The 26,223-nt window shown below is 34.4% G+C and overlaps 1 protein-coding gene across 1 annotated transcript; it reads right to left on the reverse strand.

Moving 5' to 3' along the window:
• Positions 1-1,674: 1,674 nt before the first annotated feature.
• LOC148956193 (cofilin/actin-depolymerizing factor homolog) lies at positions 1,675-15,626 on the reverse strand. Its single transcript, XM_089094442.1, has 3 exons — positions 15,502-15,626; positions 4,596-4,719; positions 1,675-1,856 (listed from the first exon to the last, which is right to left on the reverse strand). Exons 1-3 carry the CDS (start codon positions 15,502-15,504, stop codon positions 1,690-1,692), a joined length of 294 nt encoding a protein of 97 aa, XP_088950568.1. The 5' UTR covers positions 15,505-15,626; the 3' UTR covers positions 1,675-1,689.
• Between the last annotated feature and the right edge of the window lie 10,597 nt (positions 15,627-26,223).

The following is a 26,223-nucleotide window of genomic DNA, read 5'->3' on the forward strand; positions in this document are numbered from 1 at the left end:
GAAAAACTAAACCACAATATTCACAAGGGACTTACTTTCACTCTGCATGTCAACCAAGGAGAAACTTTTTGATCCGTGACTAAAACGATCTACACTGTCCGAGAAGCAATTTCAGAGGGTTAAACTTGCATGACAAAACACAAGGAATGACTCATTCCTTCTTGATACAGTCTAATTGACCGGTGTTTTTTCAGATTTTACACAATAGCAAAAAATTATCGTATTATTAAGATAGAAACGTCAAGCTGTTATCGAAACAAAAAACTAAAACGCATTCTTGTTGCATGAATAGATTATCTTTGTTTATTTAGTCCAATTTATCAGTTAAACTCATGTCGCAAAATTATTTGAAAAAAAGGACAAGAAAAACTAAACCACAATATTCACAAGGGACTTACTTTCACTCTGCATGTCAACCAAGGAGAAACTTTTTGATCCGTGACTAAAACGATCTACTGTCCGAGAAGCAATTTCAGAGGGTTAAACTTGCATGATAAAACACAAGGAATGACTCATTCCTTCTTGATACAGTCTAATTGACCGGTGTTTTTTCAGATTTTACACAATAGCAAAAAATTATCGTATTATTAAGATAGAAACGTCAAGCTGTTATCGAAACAAAAAACTAAAACGCATTCTTGTTGCATGAATAGATTATCCTTGTTTATTTAGTCCAATTTATCAGTTAAACTCATGTCGCAAAATTATTTCTCTTTTCTTGATGATTTTTTCTCTTTTAATTGACATAAAGTCAAATGATAAAAAAACAACTTATAATAGGACCACAAAAGAAAAACATCATTCCTGTAGCACTTACAAGGAAAGGGAGGGGATTGTCGTAGCCAGAAAGCCATACGACTGGATCTTGTAAATTTTCTTTAGAGCTTCTTAAAACTGAAATCTAGTTAAGTTTATTTGGGTGGTTGTTAATATCTCTTCTTCAACCACATGTTCCCCCACACATTTTCCTCCATGCATAAGTGATCATACCCCTGTAAAGGTAAGTTAGGTTGCAGTTAGTAATTTGAAAATGTTATCCTGCACCACAATTCAGAAACTTGGGTGTTCAAAAGATTTTTTTACTAACTGATCAACTAAAGCAACTAAAAAATTTCGATTTTTTTAAGTATATTTGCAGAAAACTAATTAAAATAGAACCCCCATCAATAATGGGGTCGATAATTTCTACACACTCTCAGTCCAGTATAAATAAAAGGAATATGTTCATATACATGAACAGGCAAAAGTTTAAATCAAGTTAAAAAAAAAAAAAAAGAATTCACTGAAGTGAAAAATGGTGTATTCATTTCATTTACAGTGGGGACACTATAATTTCTAGTAATAAGAAAATGGCATATGAGTGAATGTGTCAAGAGGTTTCATGGGGGGAGAGGGGGTTGATACCTTGGAAGAATAGCACGCTTCAGAGCAAACTTGAACATTCTATATGAGTTTTAATAAACCTGGGGAGTCGAACCTTTGAGCAAAATTCGAACTATTGTCAAGAAAGAGGTTTCGGCTAAACGGGATCTAAGAAGGGTTAGATCATTCCGACCAAGCTTGAGGGTTCAGCATTGAAAGTCAATATTTTTGTTATGATAATACTCATAGACATTTAATTAGCTTTGGAAGTCGTGTAAAGTTTATTTTTTTTTTTTTTAGACTCAGCACTTGTTAAATAGTGAAATCTCAATGTATCAAATATAAAATAAAATAAAAAACAAAACCAACCTCTGTTGTCCCTTGACATTGATGGGTATACTCAAAGTCAAATACACCATACCTGCAGTCACTCTCACCGTTGCTCAGGACCATTATGTTCTTCAAGAACTCATCATAGCTAGCGTCTCTTTCGCCTATAAAAAAGTAGAAAATATTCTAGTGCCAATGCAACACCACATTTTTTCATTCCACTCCATACTCTGCATATCAAATAGTTGCGACAACCTCAGCTTTACTTACTTCTACTTGCCACATAAATAAGCTATTACAACTGAATTATCTTTTCTGTTTTCAACATATTGCACCTACAAGATTATCCACACAAGATGCATCTCAAACAATTGAGACAACCCAATCTTTACTGTACTTCTACTTACCACATAAATAACCTAGTACAACGAAATTATTCAACTAAGCCCATCACCCCTCCCCCCAACTAAGGATTTCTCTAGCAGAAAATTAACTTGAAATCTAGAACTTGGAGAGAGGAGGGACTCCAACTTTAACGACTTTTCGCGCCCCTTCTACAATCAGACGGCGCCCCTTCTACAATCAGACGTGGATCTGTCCCAAAGACTTATGTTAAACAAGTATACTGCTGTTGGAATATGTATAATACTCTTGGAACAAGTACAAGGCTTTTGAAATAAAATAATTAATTCATTTTTCTGATTACTAAGAGAAAAATTGTATCCAGGCAGGAGGGGGGTAGTGATTTCTCTAGACACAATAAAAATTCATAATTTCGAGATCAAAATTTTAAACAACCAAATATATCATGTAATAAACGAGTTAGCTGCCCCTCATATCTCCTGTCAATAATTTTAGTCACACTTGCTATTTACTTACAACACTAATGATCCAAGGTCCTTCAAATATGAGACCCCCTCCAAAATATATAGATTTTCATAACTGTCCACACCGCTTTTAAATATAAGGCAGATTCATAGATCCAAACACAAGCAACAGTGATGAAGGCCACAGAGAGTGAGGACAAAATAATATTTTTTGATTGTTAAAAAGCTAGCTGTATAACATACAAAATTGTAACACAGGTTGGCTTTTAGCAGATCAGTCAAGGAGAACGCAAGGACCTATATCCCCCTACTCTCCCCCCAAAAAAACAATATTTGAAGAAACATATAATCTATAACAATACAATCTGAAAATTGTACATAAACATAGCTTTTTTTAAAGCACCAGCCCAACCTTCAAAAATATTCAGTCTGGTCTCCTATGCAGAGTCCTATGAATTTTATTTAAAAATGTTAGATAGGTTTGTCTTTTTAGCAATTAATTTGCTATTAAGCTGTTATGGAGTGGACAACTGATATAATTATCTGATAAAGACATCCTTGAAATATCTATTTTTTCCCACATTTCTTATAGAACTATTAGCAAAAAATGAAATCAAATATACCTTTAAAGTTAAATGAGACATCAAATATATTTGACAATCATCCCCATTCCTATATTCTGGAAAGTACAAGAACAAACTTTTCAGTCATACTTGTAACTTGAATCAAACAGATGTCTCAGAAGATACTATAACCTGACAAGAGTAAGTTTACAGGTAAGACCGAGACCTGAGAATCCCTACCCTGGTATTCCCAATGGATTTTGAAGGCTAAAAGAACAATTTTTCATGATTTCGATTCTTTTACATTACGTTATTTCTCTGTTTTCAGCCGTTTATCTTTGAGTATTATAGAATACTAAAAGGTAGCACAATGAGAACGAAAAACTTACAAGAGTGGAAACTGAAACTAGTGTGGACAGAGTACCAACGCATCTAGCATTTGGCATTTTTTTTAAACTTTCAATTGTTTTTTTTTTTTTTCAGAAACTGAGATCAGACACTTATTACTACACTAATTTTGTTAATCACACTAATCAAACCAAATTGGTCTAATCATAATGCTGAAAGAAGACTGAGGCGATTCTCTTTTTTTTAACACTAATGGTAGTTTTCACTCTTGTAAGTCACCCATGCAAGCCTGTTTAGTAATCACCTGTTTTATAGTATACAAAGAAGTGAAGAGATAAAATCAGAACTACATACTCACCAACCTCTAAAGATTCAACAGGAACAAGTAGCAAGCCTGTTGAAAAACCTTGCAGCTCAGGGATCAATCCCTGGGCCCTGTATTGCCAAGAAAAGCATCAATCCACTGCAGTAACAGAGTGTATTTTGGGTTTTTGTTGTCTTTTTGAAATAAGAATTCAAAATAGAAGATATTGCTTTCATAAAAAAAGTTATACATATCACACTATTCTGTATAAACTACTAAAGGGTAGTGACTAACCTGTTTTGTTGGCATTCAAGGAAGGAAATAAATAACATAAGAAATAAAGAATTCATCAGCATTTAAAAGAGAATATCTGCTGACAGCAGTTATGGTCTCAGATATGGCCCTAGGATATGAAATACTAAAAGAAAACATTAAAAAAGTGAAATTCATACTTTACAATTGCAGCAAACTTTTACCAATCCGATTGTCATGTTTGCTTCTATTTTTATCCACATTTTTAAATCTTTTCAAATAATATTTTTATCCAACAATTGTCCTGAAATCTCATGGCAGAGAGCTTTTTCACTAGGTCAAGAATGCAGGAAAACCAGTTAACAAAGAAGAGATAATGCACCATAAGATACAATATAAAAGAGAAACACATTATTAGGGACCATTAGGGGGAGGGGGGGGGGTACATTGTCAGAAAATCAACCACAATATCAGAAAGAACACAAAATAAAGAATCTAATGACAACACTTTTATTTTATTAGCATATTTTCTTAGATGTTGACAAACACACAGAATTTACTGAATAGGGCTGAGTAATACATAAATCAACAATTATGTAATAGAATTACCTGTTTTCTCTACATCAATCCACTTTTCCTCTCTAATATAGAAGATGATATACCTATATTCTTTCTTTGATTTGATTTTTTCAAATGCAATTTTGCATGCATCAGCTACTTGAACTCCAGAAGCCTAAAAAGAAAATATATATTATCTGTTTGTTCAGTCTACTAAACAAAACAGGCTTTTTGTTACAAACATATATTCTGCTGGAATACAATGCTAACCAAGGCACCTTAGCTTTCAACTATGTCCCCTTGTTGTGCCAGAAGAACAATATCTAATTAATAATTGTAATTATTTTCAGACCTACCTTTTCATTGAGCCGGAATTGGCTTTATATTGACTTCTCCCTAGAAAATGATACAGATTTGCTTATAAAATAGGAGCATCCTTTGCATGTTCCTCAAACCTCATCAACATACCTTACAATTTAAAAATCACAAAGCAAATTTCAAAAATGAAACATGGGAGATGCATAAAGGTGAATCTCAGCTATCAAATAGCAACAAAAATTTTTTCTATGTTTTTTTTTAGACTGCAGATTGCAGAAAAATAACAAACTAGTACATGAAAAACTAACTTTAAGGGAGTTAGGACTACTTTAAGGGACCAAGAGTTGAAAGTAGGGGCATTTTTGTTTACCTATAACCATATACTATAAACCCGAAGCCATAGATCATTTTTCCTTTTTTTAATTTTTATTTACTATATATTATCAGATTGTTGGATACACAATAACAAATTTGCAGCATACTGGAAACGAAGTGAAAGTACTAAAATGGACCAGTCTGAGACCCGTACCCTAGCCATTTAAACATTTGCCTCTCAATTACTTGGACTATCTGTCTTGGCTTTTCTCTGTCTACAATTAGCCATGTCTTGATGCAACCTATTGCAAAATACTTGATAAATTCAATTCAAAATCAACTCAAAAACCCTTCTTTCCCTGTTCTAAAAGTAGTTTTAACTGAAACAATGTTTTGTATCTATAACCATGGTATCAAAAGCTAATCAAACATTTGCTCACAAAGCAAATGATATAAAAGTGAATGCATTAGTCATTTTTTTTTTAAATGAGTTAACTTTATTATTCTATTTAGAACACAGTGTAAAGATTCGAATTTTATTTTGATTCAATTTATAGCCTAACCCTAAAAAAGAAGTTAATTTGAAAAAAAGAAAGAAAAGAAATTTCATTTTAAAATGGTGATGTAACTTAGGTACCACCATGTAGATTCATATCTTAAGACTACAAAAAAGAGAAAAATACTATTTAAGGTAATATTCACACAGCAAAATCTTTTTTTTTTTAATTTCATGTTTTTTTAGTGCAATTGATCTAAAATAGCAGAACTTTTAAAATTTTGGGTAAAAATCATAAATTCTGTGTTTGGGTGCCTTCTTTTCAATCGATGGAGACGAGAGTATAGAAGCCTATTTATTCTGACTATCTTGAACATCAATGAACCATCAACAGCCAATGTTACAGCAATATCCTCACAAATTAAGTAAAGCCTGCCATTTAAACAAAGCACTCTTGACCAAAGGTGTGATTTTGCTTCATGACAATGCACACCCACATGTGACACTGCTAACTCAAGGAACACTGCACAAACTAGGATTGGGAAAACCTTCCACCCCCCCCCCTACAGCCCGGACCTTACCCCATTGGACTTTCATTGGTTTGCACCCCTGAAAGAGGCTCCATGCAGGAAATCGTTTTACTCCAATGAACAAATTAAAAGACAGGTGCAAAAGAGACTTTGAGATCAACCCTAAAAATTGCATGCCAGAGACATACACAAAATTAGACAAATGATGAAACAGATGCATAAATGCTGCTGGAGATTATGTGAAAAGTAACCAAAGTTTTTGTATTGATTAAGTAAATGATTTTTGAGCTGCAGCAGCTGATTCTGAGCTACTAGCATTCAATATAATGAACAGCAGCACAATCAAGTCCACTATGTCAAAGTGAATACACCATAACACAAGATAACTGCAATAAATTGCATCAAGAATTCAGCAGAAAGCAAGAAGCTCAACTTCTTCACTAACCAAGTCATTCTATTGCAAAACTCACTAAGCAAATCTACCTTGTCTACCAAATCAGTTAGTAGCTTCAAGATCAAGGTTGACTATGACTAGAACAATAGGCCATGATAGACACAGTAGGACAAGCAAGCAGCATCAACCAGGGTCTACTAGGTGTGAACACTCAGTTATAGCACTGTAAGCAAACTACCACCTGTCACCTTCATCTGAAGTTACTGTTGTATCATGGCCTAAACTTTAAACTGTCTAGATAATGGCTGGTATGGGCCAGTCACATATCTAGAGGTTTGCCACTATCCAGTAGATTTAAGCTGCAGAAATTACATTGCCTGAGCCCTTGGTCTTACTTAACCCTCAAACATTCCTTGATGATGAAGTGTTTTTGATACTCAACTGTCCTATATATACATATGAAGTAATTATCTATAAAAAAAAACTGTATAATGAACTTTTGTCAACACTTCCTAGCAACATCTATAGGTTCCTAAAACCTCCATCATTAGAAGATACAATTTAAGGTAAAGCCTCTTTAATCCATCCCAAGAAGTTCCATTTCCTTATGACCTCTTCCCAATCCATTTGGATATAACCTTCTTTTTGTTTGCTCCTAAATCAATGGCTGAAAAGGATGATATTTGGCAATCTGCCATCTTATAATATGCCCTCGCCATCTCAACTTTTCTCTTATAGTTTCCCTAGAAAGTGGAATAGGACAAAATTTTTTGTGTAGATTGTTCTTTAGACAAAGTGATATCTAACACCAACAGTTCTATTGAAATCACTTAGACAGAGTGTTTTTTTTACAAGTTCTATGAAATCAATTCAGCAAACCAATTTTAACAAAGAGATTTTATTTGAGGACTATATATGAGACCACCAGAAGGGAGGGGGGGGGGGCATTGTCAGGGGAAAACTATTAGGGTAGGATACCCAGTAGTCATATGGCTAATCACCACTTCAATAGCTAATTCCCTGTAAAATCTCAATTACACAAACTAAAAATTGGATTGTTTCACCACTGAATTTGTCTAAGTTGGTATTATAGTGATTTGAATGTTGAAGTGGAGATTATCTGTCCAACTACTGGGCATGTTACCCTACCATTGAAGTACTAAGGACATCAAAATGAAAGCATTTTTTGCCCCCTAGCTCCATTTTAGGCCTATCAATCCCTGAAAACCAGGATTTTCTATGGGTTTCTATTTAGGTTGTTATACAACAACTGAGATCTTTCTTATTGTGTAGAGTCTCCTTTACACTGAATCAAACAGTTTGGGGTAACAAACTATAAGTAAGGAGCAACCTGGTTCAATAGTAACAGAAACTCTAAAAACGGAATTTGGTACCAATAGATACATCAAAAGAATCAGATTTTTATGCTGATTTCAAATACACCAAGTTTCATCAAGTTTAATCCTAACCATCAAACATTACACACCTGAAAAAATTTGCCTGATTTTTGAAAAAAGAGGGAACACCCCCTAAAAGTTATAGAACCTTAATGAAAATCACACCATCAGATTCAGCATATCAGAGAACCCTACTGTAGAAAATATAATAACTATGTCTTTGAGGATGACTTAATCCCCCACAGTCCCTGGGGGAAGGGCTGCAACTTATGAACTTTGCCCAATGTTTACATATAATATTGGTTATTGGGAAGTATACAGAAGTTTTCAGGGGGATTTTTTCTGATACTGGGGGGTGGGTGGGTTGGGGGTTTAGTGGGAGGATCTTTCCATCGAGGAAGTTTTCATAGGGGAAGGGACATTGCTAAGAAGGTTGCACCATATCCCAGCATTATTAAAAAACGATCAGAAATAAAAAAAAGTTTTTCCACTGAAAGTAAGGAGCAACATCAAAATTAAAAAAAAAACAGAAATTAATATGTATATGATTGGATTCACCCCCTAGTCAATACCTAACTCTTTACACTAAAGTCTTTTTTAGTACTTTCATAAAAGCTATTTATTCTAATTAACAGCCTTCGTGATTCAGGGGTCATTTTTAAAGAATTGGAACAAAATTCAAACTTTAGCATAAAGAGCAAGGTATTGACTAGGGGGCAAAACCCCTGATATACATGTTAAAAATATATGAATATAGAAGTTTGTTATGTAAATTAATTTGTAAGTTACATATATTTATTACTAATAATAACGTTCATAAATAAAATTAAACAACTTTTGAGAAAGCCATTTAACCAAAAAAATAAAATAAAATTTACATGCAAATTTTGTTTTCATTATTCATGTACAGTGAGCCAAAATCAAAACCTGCATTAATTCAAAACGTTCAGAAATTAAATAAAAAAAAACAAGATTTTTTCAACTGAAAGTAAGGAGTGACATTAAAACTTAAAACAAAAATTATTCTGTTTATGAAAGGGGCTGTCCCCTCCTCAATGCCTTGCTCTTTACGCTAATGTTTGACCCTTTCATATATGGAGTAATTTCTGTTCATTTTAAGTTTTAATGTTGCTCCTTACTTTCAGTAAAAAAAAATGCTTTTTATTTAATTATGAAAAGAAAGAAGGAGAAATTTAACTAAAATTCTAGTTTAAGGGCTTTTTGCTATCTTGGAGAGTAGTTGAGCTAGGTGACAAACTCTTGGAACTGCATCCAGAACATTAATGATCACCCAGAAAAGTATTTGAAGCATCTACCTCCACTTTTTCTTCCTCCAAAGGGCACTGACCTCTAGCAATCTTTGTGTCATAAAAGTAAAACTTGCCAGATGGGTCTTCTGCTCAAATGAGCCATAAGAAGTGTTTTGAGTGCAATACCTTTGCCACCAAACACTGATTTATAATCTTTTAAAGTTTTGTCATTTTATTTATTAATTTTGGGAATTGATCTTTGAAACGAGCTTAAAATTCTTATGAAAAAACAGGGATTGCATTTCAAAATCTCATGCCAATGAAAAAGAGATTAAAAACTCAAATTAAGGTAAAACATTTTTATTTACAATTTAGGTAGGCTAGGCAGAAATAGTAACTTGACAATACCTTCCATGTTTTAGGCCATAGGTTCATTCTTGGAAGTTTCATCTACCTAACTCAACAACTGTTCATGATACCAAGAAGCCCCTAAACAAAATTTTACCTTCTTTGTTGTTTTTTCCATATCTTCATGCATCATATAATGGGTAGCACAGTCAGGGTAACAACTCTTTTACAGAAAATGAGCATTAGATAAGAAATCTAATAGTAGGCTAGGCTGCTACTGATGTTTTATTTAGATGTTTCCTTTAAATGAGCCCTTCTCCTCTAGTGTTACCAAAAACCCATTTTTAACAAATAGCCTCTGATGTATCAAAGATTTGGTAAATTTGCAGTTTTCAGCATAATTTTGGTAGAATGGAAGTGGATATATCACCTGATGCCTTTTCTTATATCCAATAACTAATAATCCATAATCCAATAACTGTTTCTGAGGGAAATTCCATTTTGAGCCTTTAATGGGGCTCCAAAAGGTAAAACAGGCCATAGAAACCAAAAGTTTAAAACCACATAAAAAAAGTCATTTGCAGCTGATTCAGAAATGGTAATTATTTGCCTTTTGTCCTTAGTCTTAATAATAAAATGTTATTTATAGGACAGTCTGAAACCCCTCAAAAATGACATCACAGCAAAACTGAGGTTAGAATTCTAGACAAGCTACTTTTTGCTATCTTGGAAAGTGGTTAGGTTAAGAAAAATGAAACTTTCAGTAATGAACTCAGGGCAAAAAACATACTCTAGGAAGGTATTGCCAAGCTACTATGTTAACCCTCTTCTGATTTCTTTGTCTTAGAGATTTGCCTACTGAACAGGTCCATACCTGTTCAAATTTAGACAAAACAACATTATACCTACATTTTCAGTTTCTTTTTCTCTGGTTATAGTTCCTGTTATTTGAGTAAAATTTTAAACCATATCAATGGTTTTTTTTGTTCCAAATTAAGAGATGTATTTGCAGATCTTTGAGACCTCATGAATAAGGATCAAGCAGAGTTGTGAAACAGAAAAATACTTATTCTTGTTTTTCATTTGAATGAAATCTTATGCTTGAGCATAAGATTTATTTTATAAGGTTTCACTTTTATAAAACAATGATTCTAAAAGGTCATCTAAGGTCAATACCCTCTAGAGGGAGGAGTGAAGGTAGGTACATCAAAATACCTTCCCTGGATTTACTTTAGCCTGTAGATCCATCCCTGAAAGTTTTGTTTTCCTAAACTAGGGCCTTTAAACAATAACTGAAACCCACTCAAAAAAGCAACACCCCCAAATGAAATTAAGAAAACAACTTCAACCTCACTGATTTTTCCTTTAGAAAGGTAGTTTTTCTTCCTATTGTTTAATGTGCAGAAGCACTATTAGCTCAGTTTGTTCCAGCTATTGACATAAAGCACAACCTAACTTTTGCTAATCTAGCTTAGGAATTTTTCAACAATTATGAATTTTCTCAAAATGTATCAAATAATTATTGTCAATTAGATAAAATTTTGTTCAGTTGTGAGGGATAGTGTAGTTTTTTTTACAATAAAAATCATGCTTTCAATAATCCAACTGGGCACAGTGTCACTTTTTATATATCTAAACAGAAAACTGGTTGGACTATCATGTCATTAAATTGGCCAGGAGCCTTTCTCTTGAATTGTGGCCATACAGTTGGCCAAAACAAATAAAAGGAAATAGTATTTCATTTAGTTTTATTCAGGATATTTATAATGCTAGGGGTCTGCTTCAAATTTTATTATTTTCTCTTTTCCAACCTTTTTTAAAGTTTCAGTAATCTTTTGCATTCAATAACAACTTTTTTCACATTTGCAGTTTCTATGCCATTTTCTAGGTTTTAATCAAATAATTTTAAGATGAATACTTTTAATTTGGAAAACCCAAACTGAACTTTTACAAACAAAACTGACAGTCATAGTTGCAGCAGTAGCTGCAACCATGATACTTTTGAGGCTCTCATATTTAGAACACTTTTTTGTTGACTAGGCAGCAATGATGCACCATGAGAAAATTTGCAAACACTTCAAACAAAGAAGTGAAAAAATTCTAGACAAACCTACAGTGTGTTGCTACAAGTAAATTTGAACTATAGGTCTTATATTACCAAGTTAAGATCAAACCCACTGCACAACCACAAGACTACAATCTCCTATCAGAACAGAACTTTTAAATATGGAAAAATTAGTCATGTCATCCCCACACATTGCAAGTTGTATTATGGGGAAAACTGACAAAATTCAAGAGAAATGTAAGAAATAAATCACAAAATCATGCCTGAAATTGCAAATAGATTTCTAGTCTGGAACTTTGAATTCCCTTTCAAGTTTGCAGATGTACTTCAATTTAGCATCTTTTTTCAAGCATAGGAATAATACTTGCAGCTAAATTGTCTGCTTTTGTTTAGGTAGAAATAAGCCAGCAACAAGTTTTGGTGACAGTAGTGATAGTTAATGTCCAATTTTTTGCCATAAAGTTCAGAATTGTTGTGGGTGCTTTTGGGTTGCATATGAATAGTGTGAGGGGCATAGGCATCAATGATGCATCCTGGAAGATCTTTGAACCAACTATGCCAGATCATTGAAAGAACTGAATGAGTTTCTAAAGTCAAAAGGAATAGATTTATTGCCACACATGTTTGGAAGAGAAGAAGTTTTATTAGTTACTACTGTTGCTTTTTGATATTTTTAGTTTTATTTGTTTTCAATACAAGTATCAGAAGGTTAAAATGTTAAGATGCTTGTCTGATCCCTGTTGAAAAACCAGTTTTTTCCCATGCCAATCTTTCAGTTGACATGTCAGAGCATGTGAATAAAAGTACAAGTTGGAAAACTGTTTTGGCATGTCATGTGGATGCTCATTGTTGTGAGTGATGGAAAATGACTTTTGTATATCAGCAATGCTGCTTTTAGCATGTATTTCAAAGTGGATGAAAGGAAGGAGTGACAGAGATTACAGGCAATGTATACATCATATCTGGGTCAGTTGTTTTTGGGCTGATTAAAGAACAGAACATTGTTTATACTGTCAGCCTGCTGGTTTAGTACCCTAACTACTTTCCGAGATAGCAAAAAGTAGCCTGTCTAGAATTTTACCAAACTGAAGTAATTTTATGAGGGACTTCTAGATCTTTTGAAAAATTTCTGTAAATTCATATTGAATTTTTTTTTACTATTGATAATAAGGGAAAGTATATCCAGAGTCCAAATATGACATTTCAGCCCTGTACAGACCCTCCAATATGATATACACTTTCTCTGATTTTAGATACAGCTTATGTGCCTTTGTAAGCATCATCTTGCTAAACTGGTTTAAACATAGTGAAAAAATTAATAAACAAATGTATGGGAAATATATAATATGGCCTATATATTTGAGTGAGATTAGAAAGGATAGGTTAGGTTAAGTAAGGTTAAAATTGAATTTATAATGGCAATAGATGTCATATTTGGATTTGGGGTGAAATTCTGATTCTAGGGGTAAGTTTATTTCTTAGGTATCTGAATACTCTGTCAACTGAAATATTTCCCATTTTTTGCACTGGCCTAGACAGTTTTTTTTAGAAACATATTTTTAAACTTTACATTACTATGGGCTGTTTGAGCCCTTTAAGCACACAAAATGTAATTTCCTCCAGAAGCAATTATTGAATTATGGAAGAGCATGAAAAATACATAGGTTGATAAATTTACTTTCATCCTATCTATGTTGAAAAATACAAGTTCACTAAAGATTCAATGGTAAATTTTTAGGTGGCACTAATTTAGCTAGGATGAAAGAGAAAACATCATTTGATGTTTTTTTATGCTCTTTCATAATTCAATAATTGCTTCTGTTGCAAGTCGCATCTTGAGCCCTTAAAGGAACTCCAAAGGTATTTTATATGAATTATGAAAGAGCATGAAAAAGCATCAAATGATGTTTTCACTTTCATCCTAGTTAAATCATATGGCCCACTGCGAATTTACCATGAACTTTAACCCCCCCTCCCCCCTAATGTGAAAATGTATACCCTGAACTGTCAACAGCAAAGTTTTTGAAAAACTCAAATCAGTAGGAAAATGGTTTATATTTGACTTGCCTAATAAATGAGATTTGAATTGTCATAAATAAGTATTTTGGAATATATTATTCTTGAACAACTTATTTATAAACTAGTGATATGTCTTTAACAACTTTTCAATAACTTAACTAGTGTTGATAACTTCTTTGTGTGGTTAGAAAAATAAAAGGTAAATTTTTGGCACTTCATATTATTGACTTACAAATAAAGTAAACATACTACTCAATGCCTTTTTTATGCTTTCTGAATATTATGAATATAATAATTATTTTTTTGGCAATGAATATTACCCCCATCCCTATATATACCAATTAAGGGTATATATTTGCAAGTTGGGGGTGGGGGTAAAGTTTAAACTTGCCTCTCATTTGCATCAGAAATAAACTTTACCCCACCCCCCTAATGTGCAAATATATACCCTGAATTTATATATATAGGGGCAGTGGTAAAATTCATTTCCAGAAAAATGATTATTAGCCTATATTTGTAATGAGCATAAAAAAAAGGCAAAGGGCAGTATATTTACATTACTTGTAAGTCAATAATATGAACTGCCAAATATTTACCAAATGAAATACCTTTGGGGCCCCTTTAAGAGCTCAAGATGCAATTCGCAAAAAAAGCAATTACTGAAATGTGAAAGAGCATAAAAAAGGCATCAAATGATGTTTTCACTTTCATCCTAGCTAAATTATAGGGTAATTTTTTTTGTTATTCATATTATTGACTTACAAATAAAGTAAATATACCACTCAATGCCTTTTTTTGCTCTTCCAAATATAATAATCATTTTTGTCAGAACTTAATTTTACCTCCATTGCAATATGTACCAATTCAGGGTAGGCCTACATATTTGGGTAAATTTTTACCAAATCATATTATAGACTTACAAATAAAGTGAACATACCACTTGATGCCTTCTTTTATGCTCTTTCCAAATATAGGGTAATAATCATTTTTGTCAGAAATGAATTTGGTAAAGTTCTACCAAATAATATTATTTATTTTGGAATATATTTAATACACCAGTCGATTCCTTTTTTTATGCGTATAAAGATTATAATAAGAATTTCTATCTTCGTTTGATTTCCGCCCCCCCCCCCCTATATAGTTACATTCAGGGTTAGGTTAGTTATATCCGAGAGAGGGGGGGGGGGCTGAATTTCATCACCAATTTAAAAGCTTAATTCATTCTCAAAAAGCCGAAAAAAAGGCATCGAATGGTGTATTTTCAGCTTCACAACTTTGCTCAATCCCAATTTATAAGGCTTTAAAGATATGCAAATAAATTTCCTAAATTTTGGAAATAAACTATTTATATCTCTTAAAATTCTGATCAAATATTTGAAATTGCATTTTCAGAGCTAAAGCCAGAGAAAAAGAAACTGATAACTGAAAATTAAGGTAAAATGTTGTTTTGTCAAAATTTCAATGGGTATAGACCTGTCATGTAGGCAAATTTCATGACTAGAATTTTACCAAAAATTACCAAACTTTCCCCCCACACCCCTATAAAAATAGCCTATATGATTATAGCCTATGAGACCATAAGACATAGCATAAATTTTAGGAATCCAATTGTACTGCTTTTGTTAGCATGAATTCTTCAGAAGTGCTTCACCACTAAACATCTGTCCAAGTATTTACTCAGTTAAATTTTATGCAGGTTAACCACAATCTGGTGGAACTAGTCTATGCCTGCTTGAAAACAAACAAGGACTTCTAGAACGAAAATTCATTGCCTATTCTTTAACAGATATTTAGGCGGTTATGAAGAATTTAAGAAAGATCTTACCATTTCTTACTACAATATGAACAGTAATATATTATCTTCTTAACTCTTCTGTTTCCAACTTTAAATTAGGTGTGCCTTCTATATTGTGCTTTTCTTGTGTAAACCGGGTGAATACAACGGCGGTGACGATTGGATGGGGAAAAATGTAAAATCAAATATAATTGGTTAAATTTTATATCCTTATTTGGTGGCCACTTTAAAATAAAATCCCATATCAAAATAGAATTGTAGTCAAATAATATTTAATTGGTGATCTACTATATAAGCTACTGTTTTAATCCAAGCCTTTATACTTCAGGTAATGTCGCAAGTTTGTAAGATGAACAATGAAGTTGCGTTGAAGTACCATGAAGCTGGAGCCAACAAAAGGGAACAGAAAACATTCCCATGGCCAAGAAGAAGTTCAAATCTGATTTTTTTTTTTCTAGTTTCTAAAAGTAAAGATATAATATTTCAAAATTTTTCTCATAGACGAAAGTATGTGTTTCTAACACGCCTTAGATCTCATCGATTGTTCACGTAGATCGTTTTTAGATCTCGAAGTTACAACTTGAATGAGCCCTCGCCAAGCTTTCTCCGACAGTACTTGTAGTTACCTCTAATTAGAGTTAATAACCTTTTGGCATAGGGTATTTTCATTAATCATATTTGACCAGAGCTGCCACTCAACCAGAGCCGTTCAAGAGGGGGGTAGCTGCTCCGGGTGTCGTAGGTAGAGGGCTGCCCACTTGGAATAAAAAACATTGCATATATTATTACGTAACCTAACCTAGCCTAGGTACCTTTCCCCCCTTCCTAAACCCCAAAAAACAACATTTTAAATATCGCATACGAAATGAAAAGCCCGCTATACATTTTATTACTCTATAGCGGTGTCTTGAATTATCCCGTCAGAAACGGTTTTTTCGTGACTGGTTTCCATTGCAGTATATAAAAGAGTACGTTTAGTACAGGAGTACCGAGTCGGGAGAAGTACTGTAATTAATTTATTCCCGGGCACCATCAACTCTAAGAACAGCTCTGCACTCAGCCAAACTTAATCTATGATAGGTTTATGAGAGAGCCGGTATCTATCAGTGGTGGTTACGAGGTCTTCAAAATTTGCGACCTGCAACGCTTTGTCTTTTTCTTTATTTACACCTTACACTGGGGTATCTACAAACAAGACTGGATCAAGTGTTTCTGTAATTTTAGTGGAAATCGAAAAAAGGGTGTTTGACTTCTCATGGAAGCAACTTATTGTTCGAATATTTAAATTAGAAAAAAAAGTAAGGATTTCGGTTTGTAGTTAGCTTATTCAAGTTTATGTGGCTTCGTTTTCGTACATACGATTAAATTGAAGTTCATTGAATTAGTAGGCATTTAAGCACTAACTTTTTTCCTGGGGAGTCTGAATTTGAAAAAGGAAGCAACACAAAAACAAGAGAATGTATGAAGAATATGGGTCGAATCGCCAAAACTTCAATAGTTAGTGACGCAAGGGTCTAGCACCACTTCTGCTCCTTGTGTATGTCTATGGGATAAAAAGTACTTATAATTTAGTCCAAATTCTGACCCAGCCCGTCATACATGCTAAGAAGTAAACTTAATTCTATTTGTGTTACTAGGGAACAATCATCAAGTGGAGGAACTTTTCTCATTAACTGTTCAGTTTCGAAAAGAGTGTCAGATCCCCTTTTAGTCCAGGCACATAATGCTCACTGTAAATAACAGTAAACTTCAAAGAAAAAAACACGATTTTTCGCTTTTATATATGAGAGGGGTTCCTAAAGGCAAGTGAAAAACTAAAATTAAATCAAGGAATTGGTTTCACTTTTCTGAAAACAACGCACGTTGGAAAAATTCGCTGATAAATTAAATTACCTCTGTCTTTTTTTAGCTTGACACAGCTAATCTTACGCGCTATATGGGGCTTGCAATGTATCTCCACTCCACTACCGACGATCAGCAGCCTCGTGGCTGCTTACGAGAAAGGAAGACATAAGTGCTGCACTGACGAGAAAGACATTAGTGCTGCCGTGCTAAAACACAAATATCCTTGAATTTCACATTGAGGCGTGAAATGGCAGGCTTTTCGAAAACAACGCTCTGACGAAGAATTTATTTCTGATCTGACCTCATTTTCGAAGAGTTTCAGGCTCTTTTCTGATATATCAAAAGTGTAATCAGCTTATATCATATAAGCTGAATCTAGATAATAGTTATTAGTTCTCAATAGATATCATTTAGGACATTTTTTTGCTACAATGGGCAGTGGTTCGCTTTTTAATAGGCTGTAACCACAGACAAAAAGTACATGATATTTTACATACTTTTTATCTGTGGCCGTAAGGCTGTAACGACTAATGCAGCGACAATGCTACAGCGATGTCAAGGGAAGATTATTGAGAAATTATGCCTCTTTACAACAATTAAATAAAAAAGGCAAGATTTTTTTTAACCGAAAGTAAGAAGTGACATTAAAACTTAAAACGAACAGAAATTATTCCGTATATAAAAGGGACTGTACCCTCCTCACCGCCCCGCTCTTTACGCTCAATTTTTTTATTTTTTTAAAAAGTCGAGTTGTGAAAAAAGAGTTAAAATTTACAGTAAAGAGCGGGGCGGTGAGGAGGGAACAGCCCCTTTCATATACGGAATAATTTCTGTTCGTTTTAAGTTTTAATGTCGATCCTTACTTTCAGTTAAAAAAAAATGTTTTTTTTTATTTAATTTCTGAACGTTTTTGAATTAATGCAGGTTTTGATTTTGGCTCACAAAATTTAAATATTAATTTTACTTTTTTTTGCTAAATGACTGTCTCAAAAATTTGATCGGACGATTTTGAGAACAGAAGGGCGGGGGAGGGGGCCTAGTTGCCCTCCAGTTTTTTGGTTACTTATTAAGTGCAGTAGAACTTTTAATTTTATTTACAAAGTTTTTATTAGCAATAAATACACGTAACTTACAAATTAACTTACGTAACAAACTTCTGTATTCGTATATTTTTATTACGTATATGAGGCGGTTAGCCCCCTCGTCAATACCTCGCTCTTTGCGCTAAAGTTTAAATTTTGTTCCAATTCTTTAAGAATTACCCCTGAATCACTAAATACAATAAATAGCTCTTATGAAAGTACTAAAAAACTTTAGCGTAAAGAGCGAGCTGTCCCCTCCTCAACGCCCCGCGCGTTACGCTAAAGTTTTTATTGTTTTAAAAAATAGAGTTTTGACAAAGAGTCAAACCTTAGCGTAAAGAGCAGGGTGTTGAGGAGGGAACAGCCCGCTCTTTACGCTAAAGTTTTTTAGTACTTTCATAAGAGCTATTTATTTTAATTAAAACCTTTGTGATTCAGCGGTAATTCTTAAAGAATTGGAACAAGCTGATCTTTAAGCTAAAGCTTAGGATAGGTAACTACCAAAATGAGTGCAGAATGAAAATTTGAGAGGAAGTATCCAAAAGCAGTTGGATGCGGAGCTGGAGAGGTCACAGTTTGATAATATAGTAAATAGATGGAATAACTATGGGAAAATAGTTTGCGAAGTAGCAGTAGATATTTTAGAGAGGAAAGTTAGAAAAACACCAATAAATCATAGGCAGCGCAATAACGCTGCCTAAGTAAGAAACGATGTTGGCACAATATGTTATTTTTTTCCGTACCAGGGCACTTCGTATCGAATGAGTTGTCGTAGAAACTTCGAAAAGAGCTCATTCGATTGGAAATTGGAGTGGCTAGTGCCCTTTTTAATAGTCGAAAGTGATTGGAAGGCAACTAAAACCCCTTCCACGCCCACCATTTCCCGAAACACATCCAATAAAAATTTAAGATAGCCATTTTGTTCAACGTAGTTGATTTCCTGATAGAAAATATGTTTTTAAGGAGGAAACTCCCCCAAAACCCTCAGGGCAAGGGTTTTAAGTTATGCCCAGGGGGAACATAAGAACGATGTTGGCACAATTTATTATTTATCATTTTTTGTCTTTAGACCAGGGCACTTCGTATCGAAGAAATTGTCGTAGAAACTTCGAAAAGGGCTCATTAAATTGGAAATTGGAGTGGCTTGTGCCCATTTTAATAGTCGAAAGGGATTGGAAGGCAACTAACACCCTTCCACGCCCATCATTTCCCGAAACACATCCAATCGAAATTTTGAGATAGCCATTTTGTTCAGCGTAGTTGATTTCCAGATAGAAATTATGTTTTTGAGGAGTACACTCCCCGACAGCCCTCAGGGCAAGGGTTTTAAGTTATAACCTGGGGGCGTATAAGGTTTTTGTAGAAAGCGTTGTCGTAGAAACTTGAAAAAGGCTCATTTGCTTGGAAATTCAAAGGGCTAGTGCCCTTTTTAATAGTCGAAAGTGATTGGAGGTCAACAAACCCCCCTCTCACTCCCACCTTTTCCCCAAACAAATCCAATCAAAAATTTTGAGATAGCCATTTTATTCTACGTAGTTTTAAGTTCTGGCAATTACGTCTTTGAGGATGACAAACCCCCCACAGCCCTCAGGGCAAGGGTTGTAAGTTATTCCCTGGGGGCATATAAGGTTTTTATAGAACGTGTTGTCGTAGAAACTTCAAAAAAGGCTCATTCGATTGGAAATTGAATTGGCTAGTGCCCTCTTTAATAGTCGAAAGTGGTTGGAAGGCAACTAACATCCCTTCCACGCCCACAATTTCCCAAAACACATCCAATCGAAATTTCGAGATAGCCATTTTGTTCCAGGCAGTTTAAAGTTTAGCAAGTTATACCTTTGAGCAGGACACCCCCCTCCCCCCACAGTCTTCAGGGCAAGGGTTATAAGTTATGCTCTGGGGACATACAAGGTTTTTATTTAAATCTTTGTCGTAGCAACTTGAAACAGGGCTCATTGGATTGGGAATTCAAAGGGCTAGTGCCCTTTTTAATAGACGAAAGTGATTTGAGGGCAACTAACCCCCCTCTCACGCCCACCTTTTCCCCAAACACATCCAATCACAATTTTTAGATACCCATTTATTCAACGTATTTGAAAGATTTGGAAATTAGGTCTTCAAGGCTGATAACCCCTCCCCCCGCCCCACAGCCCTCAGGTTAAGCGTTGTAAGTTATGCCCTGGGGGCATGTAAGGTTTTTATAGAAAGTGATGTTGTAGAAACTTCAAAACGGGCTCATTCAATTGGAAATTGAAAGGGCTAGTGCCCTTTTTAATAGTCGAAAGTGTTTGAAGGGAAACTAACCCCCCTCTCACGCCCACCATTATCCCAAACACATCCAATCAAAATTTTCATATATGCATTTTGTTCAACGTAGGTGAAAGTTCTGGAAATTAGGTCTTTTAGGATGATAACTACTTCAGAGCCCTCACTGCAAGGGTTGTAAGTTATGCCCTGGGGGCATATAAGGTTTATATAGAAAAGTTGTTGTAGAAATTTCAAAAAGGGCTCATTTGATTGGAAATTGAAATTGTCCTTTCTAGTAGTCGAAAGTGAGTGAAGAGTAATTAACCCCCTCTCACTCCCACCATTTCCCCAAAACATTCAATCAAAGTTTAGAGATAGCCATTTTGTTCAACGTAGTTGAAAGTTCTGGAAATTATGTATTTAAGGATGACAAACCCCCCAGAGCCCCCAGGGCAAAGGTTGTAAGTTATGCCCTGTGTGCATATAAGGTTTTTATAGATTAATTTAAAAAAAACTTTCCGAAAAATAAGTTTTTCAAAGAAAAGTAAAGGCCATTTTAAACTTAAACTCATAATGTAAAAATACCCTTTAAAGTTCAAGCTAAAAATGACCAGAACTTAGTGTTAAAGAATAAATGAAACCGAAAACGAACAGAAATTAAATAAAAAATCACAGAAAATAAAATACAACAGGCACTAATAGAAATAAATAAATAAACCCTAAAACGAGTAATGCTTAAATTGAATATGAAAATCTAGCTTAAAAGAAAACAAATATTTTGCTATTAAAGTATAAATGAAACTTAAAACGAACAGAAATTAAATAAACAATCAATGCGAACAAAACATACAATATATATATTAATGTAAATGAATAAATAAATCTTAAAACGAGTGAAACTTAAATTGAATATGCAAATCAAGTTTGAATCAAGAGTTTGGGTATCGTCTCACTGCAGAAGCCTAAAACCTACTGCGTCATTGGCGCTTTACTGAAAACAATTCTTTGAAATATTTTCACTTTTTTAACTTGAAGAAATGAAAAATTAATTAAGATTTTAGGGAATAAATATCAGCATATGTATATTAAATTGGCAATGCACATTTTTTTTCAGTAAACTCAGTTGATTTTTTTTTCAGTAAAGCAAAAATTATATTCTGGTTTTTAGAAAGCACAGGGGTTTTGAAACCTATTCATATTAATATATAGTTATTTTGAGTTTGACCCTAATATTTATTTTAGTTTTTGTTTGTTTAGGGTTTCATTTATTCATTGATACTAATTTGGGGTAGCTGTATGTTTGGTAGATTATATGATAGTCCGGACGCCAGTTGTGTAAAATGTGAACCACACCACGATGAAATTGGGCTGCTACAAGAATTAGCCTACCCTCCACCCCCATATTGACCAAGTAGTATCAAAATACCAATAGCACTTACTTGAGAGTTGTTGAACACTCCGAGACTTGACATTTTATTATATTTTGGTGTTTCATGCAAGAAAATACATGTTCCACAAAGTTTGAGGTGCAGTTTTCCGCTCAAATAGAAATGTCTAGAAGCCATAGAATGTTTTCATAACAAACTAACACGATTGCTTAAAAAAAAATGGCACAGTTAAAAAAAATGGCAAAACTTTATGAGTCTTGAACAGTCTTGGAAAGTATAAACAAAATCAAATTGAATATTAGATATATAATGATATTAATTGTTGAAAGATCAATCAGTTCAAGTTTTTTTTTTCACTGCAATTTTTATTTTCATTTTCAATGCTGTAAGAACTAGAAAATAATAAATTTGTAATATACGAGTAATTCGTTTTCAGTGAAGCACCAATGACGCAGAAGGCCTTAGGTTTTTACAGGTAAAGAAGGGGGCAGTATCCAAATTTTACTTGTAGTGAAACTATATTTGTCTTGACCAAACTTGAAAAGAAATAATACATTAAATTAAATATTTGATGCATAATGATATTAATTGCTAAAAGCTCATCAGTTCAAAATTTTACTGTAATTTTAATATTTATTTTAAATAGTAAGTAAAAAATAAAACATTTGTAATGTAATTCGTTTACAATAAAGCGCCAATGTAGCATTAGGTTTTAGGCTTCTGCAGTGAGACAATACCCAAACTCTTGTTTATAGTTATTTTTATTCGATTCAAAGTTTATTTGCATATTCAACTTAAGTTTTACTCGTTTTAAGATTTAATTATTCATTTACATTAATATATATTGTATGTTTTGTTTGCATTGATTGTTTATTTAATTTCTGTTCGTTTTAAGTTTCGTTTATACTTTAATAGTAAAATATTTGTTTTTGTTTTAAGCTTGATTTTCATATTCAATACAAGCATTACTCGCTTTAAGATCTATTTATTCATTTATATTATTACTTGTTTTATGTTTTTTGCTATGATTGTTTATTTAATTTCTGTTCGTTTTGGGTTTCATTTATTCTTTATTAGTAATTTCGGGTCATTTTAAGTTTGAATTTTAAAAAGTATTTGTATATCCTGAGGTTAAGTTTAAAATGGCCCTTACTTTTCTTTGAAAAACTTATTTTTCGGAAAGTTTTTTCTAAATTAATTTTTGTTCGTTTTTGATTGCAAAGAGTTTCAAGTTTTTTTTGGCCTGGGGGGGGGATGCTTACTGTCCGATTATTCTTGACTTTAAAAAACGGATCTAGAACTTTCAATTTAAATCGAATGAGGCTTTTATCAAAGTCTATACCATTACCTCTTTGATAAAAACCTTATAAATGAACAATAGACAGCTTGCATAACTTGTGGACAGCGATTGACAACAATGAATGTATTGAAAAAATAGCTCCAATAAGGGAGTTTAGGCCATTTCACTTGCTGACACAAAGGGATCACGGCTGTTTGGAATTGACCTTAATAGGAATTTGTGTGCCAAAGCAATTTTGCATCTATAACCAGTATGTATTTTAACCTTATAATTGAATAATTATAATAGATTTCCTATGTGTTCTTCCCATACAAAACCCCTTCCCATAAGTTATACACCCCCTTAATAAGTTATGCCCCAGAGCATAACTTATAACGCCGCCCTCTGGGTCCTGGTGGGCCGTGTTGACACTGGAGTTTTTGTTATCAGATATTTAAATTACTTTAATAAAATGTACATCTCAAAATTTCTATCTGATACATTTAGGGCATTGAGGAGGGAGTGGGGCTAGTTACTCTTCAATCTTTATTGAATCTTAAAAAGTGAACGATAACTTTCAATGTTCAATCAACCGATCCCTCTCTAAAGTTTATACGAGCATCCTTCCATAAGAAATAATATGAAGGATTCGGAGAATCCTAAAATTACAACCCTTGCCCAGAGGGCATTGGGTGAGCTGTAATCCTAAAAGACCTAATTTCTAAAATTTAAAACTATGTTTAATAAACTTACTGTCTTAACATTTGGCGTGGACGTGTTTGGGGAAAAGGTGGGCGTGAGAGGGGGGTTAGTTGCCCTCAAATCACTTTTAACTATTACAAAGGGCACTAGCCCTCAGAATTTTCAATCGAATGAGCCTTTTTTGAAGTTTCTACGACACCGCCTTCTCTAAAAACCTTATATGCCCCAAGGGCGTAATTTAAAACCCTTGCCCTGAGGGTTGTGGGGGATTGTCCTCCTCAAAAACATATTTTCTATCTGGAAATCAACTACGCTGAACAAAATGGCTATCTTAAAATTTTGATTGGATGTGTTTGGGGGAATGATGGGTGTGGGGGGGGGCTAGCTGCCCTCAAATCACTTTCGACTATTAAAAAGGCCACTAGCCCTTTGAATTTCCAATTGAATGTGCCTGTTTTGAAGTTTCTATGACAACGCCCTCAATAAAAACCTTATATGCCCCTAGGGCATAACATAAATCTCTTGCCATGAGGGGTGTGGGGGAGTGTCCTCCTCAAAAACATATTTTATATCTGGAAATCAGCTACACTGAACAACATGGCTATCTCAAAAGTTTGATTGGATGTGTTTGGGGAAAGGATGGGCATAGGGGGGGGGGCTAGGTGCCCTCCAATCAATTTTGACTAATAAAAAGGGCACTATCCCTTTTACTTTCCTATCGAATGAGCCTTTTTTGAAGTTTCTACGACAACTCCTTCTATAAAAACCTTATATGCCCCCAGGGCATAACTTAAACCCCTTGCCCTGAAGGTTCTGGGGGAGTGTCCTCCTCAAAAACATATTTTCAATCTGGAAATCAGCTACACTGAACAAAATGACTATCTCAAAAGTTTAATTGGATGTGTTTGGGGAAATGATGGGCGTAGGGCGGGGGGGGGGGGCTAGCTGCCCTCCAAACACTTTCGACAATTAAAAATGGCACTAGCCCTTTAATTTCCAATCGAATGAGCCTGTTTTGAAGTTTCTACGACAACGCTTTTTATAAAAACCCCAAATGCCCCCAGGTCATAACTTAAAACCTTTGCCCTGAGGGTTGTGGGGGAGTGTCCTCCTCAAAAATATATTTTCAATCTGGAAATCAACTACGCTGAACAAAAATGGCTATCTCAAAATTTTGATTGGATGTGTTTAGGGGAATGATGGGCGTAGGGAGGGGGGGGGGGCTAGTTGCCCTTCAATCACTTTTGACTATTAAAAAGGACACTATCCCTTTGAATTTCCAATCGAATGAACCTCTTTTGAAGTTTCTACGACAACGCCTTCTGTAAAACCTTATATGCCCCCAGGGCATATCTTAAAACCCTTGCCCTGAAGGTTCTGGGGGAGTGTCCTCCTCAAAAACATATTTTCTGTCTGGAAATCAACTGCACTGAACACATTGGCTGTCTCAAACATTTGATTGGATAGGTTTGGGGAACTGATGAGTATAGGGGGGGGCTAGTTGAACACCAATTACTTTCGACTATGAAAAAGAGCATGAGCCCTTTCTATTCAATTCAATAAACTCGTTTTTGAAGTTTATGTGACACCACTTTCTATATAAACTTTATATGCCCCAGGGTATAACTTAAAACCCTTGCTTTGAGGGTTGTGGGGGAGTGTCCCCCTCAAAATAATATTTTCTATCTGGAAATCAACTACGCTGAACAAAATGACTATCTGAAAATTTTGATTGGATGTGTTTGGGGAAATGATGGGCGTGGGGGGGGGGAAGGGGGACTAGTTACACTCAGATGACTTTCGACTATTAAAAAGGGCAGTAGCTCTTTAATTTCCAATTGAATGAGTCTGTTTTGAAGTTTCTACGACAACGCCTTGTATAAAAACCTTATATGACCCCAGGGCATAACTTAAAACCCTTGCCCTGAGGGTTGTGGGGGAGTATCCTCCTCAAAAATATATTTTTCTATCTGGAAATCAACTATGCTGAACAAAATGGCTATCTCAAAATTTTGATTGGATGTGTTTGGGGAAATGATGGGCGTGGGGGGGGGGGGCGGGGGGCTAGTTACACTCCAATGACTTTCGACTATTAAAAAGGGCAGTAGCTCTTTAATTTCCAATTGAATGAGTCTGTTTTGAAGTTTCTACGACAACGCCTTGTATAAAAACCTTATATGACCCCAGGGCATAACTTAAAACCCTTGCCCTG

This window comes from Artemia sp. Qi Xiang Cuo, chromosome 1, assembly GCF_049724085.1.
Source record: "Artemia sp. Qi Xiang Cuo chromosome 1, ASM4972408v1, whole genome shotgun sequence".
Classification (NCBI taxonomy): domain Eukaryota; kingdom Metazoa; phylum Arthropoda; class Branchiopoda; order Anostraca; family Artemiidae; genus Artemia; species Artemia sp. Qi Xiang Cuo.